General features: G+C 52.9%; 1 protein-coding gene across 1 annotated transcript in view; it reads left to right on the forward strand.

The window, feature by feature from the left end:
- Positions 1-9,499, forward strand: part of GLIS1 (GLIS family zinc finger 1) — a gene marked incomplete at its 3' end in the record, with an annotated part of 179,481 nt that extends 169,982 nt beyond the window's left edge. The window contains exons 8-11 of the mRNA XM_080921024.1: positions 2,418-2,574; positions 6,599-6,774; positions 7,130-7,297; positions 9,342-9,499. Coding sequence (XP_080777150.1) covers positions 2,418-2,574; positions 6,599-6,774; positions 7,130-7,297; positions 9,342-9,499 — 659 coding nt within the window. The remainder of the gene's footprint in view (positions 1-2,417; positions 2,575-6,598; positions 6,775-7,129; positions 7,298-9,341) is intronic.
- Positions 9,500-9,947: the final 448 nt, after the last annotated feature.

Genomic DNA, 9,947 nt, shown 5'->3' on the forward strand with positions numbered 1-9,947 from the left:
CAGCTCTCCAGCCCAGCAAGAAGCAGGAGGCCTGCCGGGCGCTCCCTGGGGCTGGGCTGCACACAGACGCCCGAGGCACAGTTGAGAACAGATGTTAGGGCCAGAGGTTAAGTGCTCATGCCTGGTGATTGATGTTTCTGCTTTACAGCCCAAACTGGTGTGGCCTGGGGAGGCTACAGGCCCAGTCCCCAATGCTATGGTCCTTATGGTCTAGTGATTCTTTTGTACATCACTGTCATGCATCTGTCTGGGGCCAGGAAGACAAGAGTATCATCCGGGACAGCAACAAAGGCAGGGGACAGATTCTAGAAGGATTAGAAGAGTCCAAAACTGAGGGGGCGAGGGAGTGATGAGGTTAGCTTGTCACTGCCTGCTCTGGGAGGGGACACTTACCTAGCAGGCGTGTCTTCAGCCCCCACAGGGTGCCATGACAAGTAGTGAGGGTGTGAGAAGTGGGTGTCAGCATGGTAGAGGGACCTATCAGCATTCCAGCCTTCCCAACTGTCAGGATCTCAAAATTGATTCAAGATGGCAGGCAGGGGATTGAGGAGAGCGCAGGGTAGTGCCGGCTGAGCAGTACTACACCGGGTGCTCCCACGGCCTTCCCCTCCAGACACCACCTGACCGAGGGAGGAGGATGTGTGGCCAGGACAGGCAGCAGTGGGTGGGCAGTACTGCTGTCCCTGCAGGGCACAGCCCAGCTGACCCTGGTGATAGGGTTCTAAAGGGGCAGTGGCAGCTCTGGGGAGGACAGCTACAGGGTGCTTGGTGGCTGCAGCAGAACCAAGATCCTCTTTGGACACTTTAGACCCCTGCTAAGCTGAAGCCTCTGTCTCCAATAAGCAGCCTCTCCATCTGGAGCATGATGTTCAGGGAGTCTGAGTTTCCAGCCGGTCAGATTAGGTACGTGGAGAAACTTAGCACATGGACATCATAGTTAGCAGCCATGATAACTGAATGATGGGGCTTTTCTTAGTGCTACCTAGCCACAGTCACATGTACCACAGATGCAGGTCATCTGGTCTTCAAGGCAGAGTGCTGCTATTCGGTACCGGCAGCTTAAAGGCACTGGGGCCAAAGTCTCATAGCTCCATGATGCTGCCTCAGGCCTGTGGCCCAGCCCCATTCAGTGCCCTGATAATAGCCTCCTGTTGGTCTGGTCAGAATGCCCAGTCTAGGATGAGATAGCCTTAGGATGCTAAGTAGCTGAGCTCACCCTGAAAGAAACCTGGGTGGTTTTTTGTTTGTTTGGTTGGTTGGTTGGTTTTTATTTTTTTGTAATGCCTATAAATTTTATTGTATGTGACAAAACCAACAGCATACTAAAAATTTTTTTCATATTGGAATAGTTCTACAAATTGCCATTTGCTAAGAAAAAGAAACCCGGGTGATCCCAGACTAGACTTTAAGCTGTGGGTATGAGCTGACCCCCAGCACCCTTACAAGAAGTAACAGCCGGCAGGGAGGAAGCTGGCCAGCCTGTGGGCATTGCACCGGCACTGCTGAGAACACAGCCCGACACGAAAGTCTCCTCACCATGCCACCTTGATGCAAGAATCCACGTTCTTGGTTTCAAGAACATTAATATTTCCATTCAAATAAGCATATGAGGTTAACAAGAAGGCAAAGCTGGTCCCATTATTTTTCAGGTAAAGTAGGGAGCATCTGAAACCTTCTACATCTGAAATCATCTGATGTGACTCGGTGATAGAGGTTTTGCCTAGCATGCATGGGGACCTGGACATTATCTCCAGCACCACAAGATAAAGTGCAGGCCTTGTGCCTGGTGGAGGGGCTATCCTCTCCTGACAGGGGCTTCTTGGCAGCGGTGCCCTCTGTGGTCCCCAGACCCTCAGCTGGAACTGTGGACCAACATGTGACTGACCTAGAACTGTGACTTTCATCCTTGAATGGGACTCTCAGTAGGACATACAGCCTGGATAACCACCCATAGTAGGCCTTCCAGAAGCCTGCAGAGTCAGCCTGTCCAGCTGTTCAGCCATTCCTCTGCAGCTGGTCACCGTGGAGTCCCAGGCTCTGTCTGCCTGTATCTGCAGAGGTGTAGTTTAGCTTATGCAGAGGGAGCCCCGCTGTCAGGTTCTACCAAGCCCTGAGCTTCTCTCCACCTGCTTCTGGGGATACAGAGCTATGCATGCACTGCTTTTCCACAATAGCTCCTTGGAGATTTGAAGCAACTCATTCCCAACAAGTGTCCCACACCGCACCTGACAGTCCCCCACCATCATCTGTCATTAGAGTGCCGTCACCTCTGCCAGCCACGATCTGAACCAGAGTGATGACATCACCGCTCCCGGTGGAGTGTCCTTCTTGTCACTCTCTCCACAGTCACAGCTCCTGAGATGTTCTTACTCTGGTGAGTGGCCAAAGCCCAGTAACACTTGTTTGGTTCCTTGCAGGCGTGTATCCTGGCTCCGTCACCCCACAAAATGGGCTTGCTTCAGGCATCCTGTCCCCCTCCCATGACGTCCCTTCCAGGCACCACCCACTGGAGGTCACCACTGGTTCCCACCACCACCTGTCCCCTCTGCCCACAGCTGAGAGCACCAGGGATGGGTACGTATGGCAAGCCAGTCCTCAGGGGCCACTTGTATGGGAGGTGCAAAGGCAGGTGAACTGCACAATCTGTTGTGACCAATGACAGCAGCCTACATTTATGCGTCACTGACTGGGGCCTGTGTGCTATACTACCTTCTGTGTAAGATGTTGGTGCCTCCCAAGGACATCCCTACCACCAGAAGCAGATGTATTGGTACCCAGTCTTCTAGCTACCCACATCAGAAACCTTCGAGAAAATTCTGCTGCAACCAGGCTCTCAGGAGGACCCCTCCAGCATCTCCCTGGCTCTTTAGATATTTAATACCAGACTTTCCAGAGAAGCCAACCTGGGTCCTGTTAGAATCATCAGAGCCTTCCACAGGGTCACTGCATTCTGTCTGCTCCTTGCCCTATTGGCTGGATCTGGGAACATGTCACCATCCTCCTATAAGATCAGAGGAAGTCCCAGTCCCCAACCCCTACCCACTTTGTTTATCACCAGTAGTGACTTGCTTGAATTTGTTGATCAAGGTCTGGCCCCAGCAACTTCCTCCTTCCCTGCCCTCCCTCCCCAAGGCTGCATAGCCTTGATCACTGTTTACCTAGGACCAATCTGGTGTTATTACCACATCTGGGGCTTGTTGCTCTTCCCTGAGTCCTCTTGCCATCCATTCATCTGTCCTTTCCTGGTCCCTCTGAGCAGGTCCCCGCGCCACAGTGCTAAGCCATTGCTGGCTTTGTGTGAAGAGATGCTGGACAGGCTACACAGTTCAGCCATATGGGAGAGCAGAAAGGGCTTCAGAGGCCCAGAAAGGAAGCCGGTGAGCCAGATAGGCTGCCTACAGGGGGCAGTGTTAGGCCAGGCTCCAGGGGCAAGTGGGCAGGTACAAGTAAGAGGGGCAGGGACAAAGGTAGGCGTGACAAGAGCTGGGATGTGCTGGGAGAGGAACTATGATGCAGAAGGAATCCTGAGCTGGAGAGAGGCCGCCAGAACCAGACATAAGGCCAGTGATAGCGGTATCCTGAAAGTTAGGCCAGGCCAGCCGCATGGTGAAGGGCAGTATCGGGCTGGGGATAAGAGATGGCAGCCTGAGCTAAGGCTGGGCAGTTGAAGAGAGAACCCAGATGGCAGTCATGGCATAAGCTCCATCCTGGCTAGGTGAGGGGAACCCAGCATCTTGTGCTCTCCCTGAACTTCTGTCTCTCTCTCCATCAAAGGCATCAAGAGGCCCTTCTCCAGGAAGGTGGTGACGACCACCCACCTGTGCCTGGTGTTGCTTGTGTCACCTGGTACAGGTCCCCTCCCTAGTCTCCCCTTTCTGTCCCCATCTCAGGCCACCTGTTTAGCCAGTGGTCAGCCTCACCCAAGACATTAAAGCCCTCGGCAGGGCCTGTGCTGGTTGCCTGGCCTCATTCATCACCCACCTGCCGCCGGCATAAGTGCCCATCAGGAATGCCTACAGTGAGAGGCAGAGCGTTGACAAGACAGGACCGGAGCCCACCCGCCCACCCCTGGCCTGCAGAGTGGCGAGAGCTATCCCCAGCCGCCCGGCGCCCGGGTTCCGGATGTCTGCTGGAGAAAAGGGCCCCATGGCTGACACAGCCTAGGGCTCGCCTGAATGGGTTTCTTTTTCAGCCCCAGAGGAGAGATGGGCGGGAAGGCCTTCAGCTTCCCCTCCTTGCCAAAATCAACAGGGACTGGCCACTTGGGGCTCCCCAGCGGTTTGCTGGAGCGTTTAAATAGCTTGACAGAATTATCTGATTCACTCAGAAATATGCTAAGAGGGCCTGACTTCATGACCAAATGTATTTACCCTGGCTCAGAGGAGACACCAAATTTGGTGGGTTTCTTTCCCAGCCTTGTGCAAGAGAGGCATGGAGCCCTGGGGCCATCAGCCAGGTCCAAGGTAACTTATATACACTTCCACCAAAGCTCAAGCATGTGTTTCTGGAGTTCCTTGCCTGGCTCCAGGTGACTTCCTTGCCATTGGAGTGGTGTGAACCAGCCTGGGCGTTGGTTGTGCTCAGTTGCGTTCGGTTTAATATCACTGGCTGTGAAGGTGGCAAAGGAGAATTTATGGAGGGTCTGGACAGAGAAAAAAAACCTTGAAGTTGCACATGCATCCCCCAGACCTGTGTTTGCTTGTGCCCCGCACTTCATCCATGGGGTTTGGGGCTGAGTGGTTTAGAAAGCTACTTTGTGGCGGGGCGTGCTGGCCAGACACCTGAAAATCAGCACACAGCGCTGAGGCAGGAGGATGGTGAGTTTAAGGGCAGCCTGGGCTAAACAGTAAGACCCTGTCTCAGAAAGAACCTGTTTGTGGCTGTCGGCCATTTTTGCCACATGCCAGGCCCCTTTGTGGGCTCTGGTTATGCGTGAGACTACGGCTGGTCCTCCCTGCGAGGCACTCAGATCAGAAGGGGGACAGGTCAGACACCCACAGTTCCGAAGGAAAGAATTCTTACCTGACCGTGCCTTGGCTGATGTCCGCTAGAAGAATGTGGCCCAGCCTTCGCAGTTGGCACTGCGCAGAGGGAGACCCTGTCTCCCATGGTATGGAAACATTAACAGTTGGAAAGGTTAAATCCAGAGATTCGGTGAGAACGTGGCCCTTGAACTGTAGAGTCAGACAGTGACATCTTAAGTGGGTGGAAGATGGCAGTGTATTGGCAAGACTGCAGGAGCAGGCTGTCAGGGCTGAAGGAAGCAGAAGGTACCTCCAGTGTGTCCCTAAGATCTGTCACCCAACCCTACTCCCTTCAGAGTGGGCACTGTTCTGCACCACGAATCTAACTTCTAGTCGGAGGATAGTATACCTTGCTTGACAAGATGACCTAGAGCCATGGTCCTGAATTTACTGTCTGCTTTACTATAGACCTTCCTATGCTGTGACCCTTTAATACAGTTCTCCATGTTGTGGTGACACCCCCCTCCGTCATAAAATCTGTCGCTACCTCATAACTGTAAACCTGCTTCTGCTCTGAATTATATTGGAAATATCTGATACACAACCCATCGGTGTTGTGACCCACAGGTTGAGAACCATCAAGATAGACAGTTCAGGAAATGCCACAAGTCTGACTGAAGCCTTAAGGGCTTGGCTACTGCTCTCACACCCTCTGGATTACATACATGTAGTTTCAGGCTACAAGCCTGAGCATGGGTCAGAGTCCCTGAGCCCAAAGTAGAGCTCACAGTTTAGCATGGTTTGTAGCATCTGCAGTAAAGTCAGGCAGCACTTCTTCAATGGCCGCATTCACGGCATCCCTGCATCTCTCTTAAGCCATGCAGTTTTAGCACGAGAGCTTCCAAAGAGTACAGGCTGGGTCCCTTAAGTTATGTGGAATGTCAGTGGTAACCCTCTATCACAGAAACTATGCAATGGGAGACACATGACAGGAAGAATCGGAGAGGCTTTCTGAAATACACGGCACGGTGGAGTAAGATGCCAGCCCGCATGTCAGGTGCACCAGCCACTTTTCCTCCCCACTGAGTATCATCAGTGAGGACATGTGTGCATCGTGCTGAGACACTTGCTTACATGGTTTTGATTATACTCTCATCAAAACCCGTGAAGCCAATGCCTCGAGACCATGTGGACAGAAAGCCTTGTGCAGCCTGTCTGAACCTTGGTTTCCTGATCTAAAAAAGGGACCTCATGAGTCTGACCCGCCCTTCATCCAGACTGCCAGACTGGCACACAGCTGGAGGGCAGGTCGCCAGCACAGGTGGATGGTATTTAACCCACAATAGTGAAGGCTGCAGCATGCCAGGTAAAACAGGAAAACTGAAGCTCCCAACATCCCACAGTCTGTGTCTGGTGGAAGCTGCCTGAAGTTGAAACTCTGGTCTGTGGATTTTCAAGGCCATAGACATCTCTGTTCCTTGTAAACTGGCAGACCCAAGTTCTCAACTAAACTATAGCTGTAATGGGAGGTTCACGGGCGTCCATGGCATTGGAAATTACAGCCGGTGTTGAGGCCCTGGGTTGTGCCTCTGTCCTGGCTGCCCTGAAATCATATGGTACTCTCTTCTCTCCAGCCTGGCGCCTGGTCTCCTTTCACCCATGGTCAGCCCACTGAAGGGGCTTGGTCCCCCACCACTGCCACCAGCCTCCCAGAGTCAGTCTCCAGAGGGACAGTCATTCTCTACGATCCCTAGCAAGCCTACCTACCCATCCTTCCAAAGCCCACCACCACCTCTGCCCAGCCCCCAAGGTAAGTTGCATTCAACCACTGTGGCCCAGAGGACAGATGTGGGGTCTGGGGGAGGCAAGTGTGTACTCTAAACAACAGGTTGGGTTCCAAGGACCACACTGGGCTCCTGCCTTAATGACAGGCCGGAGAGGCCTGCTGGTTGGAGGAAGACTGGGTGAGTGTGGTGGATTTGGGAGGCAGAAGGCCAACCATTCCTCTTGTAGGTCTCCGGTACTGGCCACAGACTTTAGCAGACTACCCTTCCTGTGCTTTCTCCTCATTCACACCCTCAGTGTCCGGACCGCACTACAAGGGGCTGATCCCCCATGAGCTGGGTGCTTGTGTCTGTCACCGCCATCCCTGCCTCCTCTTGCAGGCTACCAAGGCAGTTTCCATTCCATCCAGAGCTGCTTCCCCTATGCTGACTGCTACCGGACCACGGAGCCTGCAGCCTCCAGGGACGGACTGGTTGGTGACGCCCATGGTTTCAACCCCTTGCGACCCAACACCTACTCCAGCCTCAGCACGCCTTTATCTGCCCCAGGTAAGCTATCCAAAGCCTCCCTTCCCTGAACACTACAAAGACTAGCCCTGCTTGTCCACTGTCTCATGTCTGTCTAACAGCCCCATGCAGAGAAAGAAGCAGAAGTTTAGAGAAGCCCAGTCTCCCCGAACTAGGGTAAACCCTTGGTAGAATGACTGCGTTCTTGCCATCGCTTTGCCCAGCTGTATCTAAATGCTCTAAGTCCCTAGATTCTCTGAATCAGAGTGCAACTTACAGTCCTAATGGTGCTTCATGCTGGGTGTTAATCAGGCACCTGCTGAGTTTTGGCTCTGCACAGCCTTGGACGCGGAAGACACAGCTGATCCCTGCTTCACAGGAGAGAAGCAGGAAGGGGCGGGACATGGGGCTTGTCTGTTCGATGCAGGATCAGGGATCTGAGAATTCAGGGAATAGGAAACCTAACACTCTAGCCTTGCTGGGTGCAGACCTGCTGTGGACAGGGAGGGCTATATGTTGCCCAGAGTTGGAGTCAGGCTCTATCCAGCAGGCAGAGAGAACTCAGAACAGCATATTGGTAGGTAGTTCTCCTTCTGAATTACCTAAGCCAACCCCCACCCAAGTCAGCCCCAGGATCCAGATCTAGTGAAGATTTTAAGGCTCAGACCAAGGAGAAGCAGAGGCCCTATAGAGGGCTCTTGAGTAGCCTGTGAGCAGCACACTGGGGGACAGAGGACACTGGACATGGGGCCAGGCAGGGATGCCACCAGTAAACACAGACCTGTGGCTCCATCATGGGGGCTTTGGCTGTGTGTGCACGATTCCACACATGTTCTGTGTCTTTGTTCTCCCTTCCCATTTGTGGAGTGCATCGGCATGCATGTAGGGCTGGCCCAGATGGTTCCAGGCACCTTGAGGCACACCCATGGCACATGGGTGTATTCTTATGTTGTACTGATGTTCACATACCTCTCTCACATTGTTACCTACCCTGAGACTCACATATAATTCCACAACATACATGCACATGTGTGCATGATCATGCGGAGCTGCTTCAGGTTGCTGTGCTTGTATGTGCATAGTCCTGTGTTTGAGTGCAGTGAATATATATCTTTGGGTAGATTTGGCCACATATATACATGACAGGCCTGCGCCCTCTGGGATTAGTTACCCATCCTGTGCTCCCAGCCTCATCCCAGGGGGATTTCTTAGCTTAGCGGTCTGACATTAGTACATAGAGAGGCCTCTTCCAGTCTATCCCCAGCACCTATTCCAACTGTATCGACCCCCTCACTGCTAGCCGCCTCCCATAAAAATGTTAATAGTCCCAGGATGAGCAAATATGTGGGCCAAAAGGCTTCAGGAAAGTTCACCCCATACCCATTTCATAGATGTGGGAGGCTGAGGCCCACTTACTAAAGCCACATAAGATCATGACAGCATCTCAGGGTCAGGACACTGGGTAGGATGATCCTTTCAGGTCTCTGCCTCAAGGCAAGAACCCCTGAGCAGTGACCTCACTCTGGAAACAGCATGTCCCCCAGAAAGGCTGTAGGCCATAGAGCCAAGTGGACCTGCATTTAAGTGCTAGCCCCCTACTTACTAGCAGTGTGACCTTAGACACCCGACCCTCTCTGAGCCCACCCCTTCATTACAGATAGTAAGCTCCATGTCACAGAACTGCTGTAACGTTGACTTAATGAACACTTACTGTCCCCATAATGCTGACTCCCCTCTTGAGGCATCTTGAGTCTGATGGGGAGAGTTCCTTCTACCAAGGAGCTACAATGCTCCTCCCACTTTCTCCACCATTTCCCCCACCTCTGTCTCACCCTCATCTCCTTCCTCACTCTCTCTTTCCTTCCATACCATAGTCAAAGACTGGGGAAGATGTAGCATGCCAGTCTGCCTGTCTTCCAAGCTCCCCTGGGCTCTTTGGAGTGCTCTGTGTCTCCTCTCTACCCAGGTCACCAGCACCCCTATCTGTAAGCCCCATGAAAGGAACATAATAGGAGAGACCCCAGATGGGTCACATAGCCTGACCTCTGGCCCTCACCCACTCTTATCTTCTGCTTTCTGCCTGCAGGCTACGAGGCCCTGGTAGAAACGCCATGTCCCACAGCATTGCAACCACAGCCATCTGAAGACCTGGTACCCAGTGGCCCCGAGGACTGTGGATTCTTCCCCAATGGGGCCTTTGACCACTGCCTGAGTCACATCCCCTCCATCTACACAGACACCTGAAGGCATCCAGCTGTACCTGCCTGCCCAGCTCCTGACACTACTTCACCTACTTGCCATCAGCCCTGGTGCTTCCCATGAGGGGCAGGGAGGCCACACCACAGGGGACTTCCCTACCTGGAGGGCTGTCTGGTCTCAGAGCTGCCTACCTGGAACTGTGGTCCTCTGACAGTCCCTGGATGGCATCTTTCTCTCTCTCCCTAAGGTTCTCAGATCACAGACCTTGTGTATATACTGTACAGGACCTCTTTTCCATCTCCCTGCAAGTTTTATATTTTTGGTTTTACAAGAAAAACATTAAAAACTGGAAACTAGATATGAAGGCTTGGTTCTATTTTGGGATTCGGCGTCAAGGCTGAGACTCAGATCTCAGGGGAGCGCAACAAAGAGTCCAGTGCCCAGGGGATCCTGGGTACATCTCTGGGGACGAAAACCCTCTTCTCCAATCCTA

Source organism: Micromys minutus, assembly GCF_963924665.1.
Source record: "Micromys minutus genome assembly, chromosome: 9".
Lineage (NCBI taxonomy): Eukaryota > Metazoa > Chordata > Mammalia > Rodentia > Muridae > Micromys > Micromys minutus.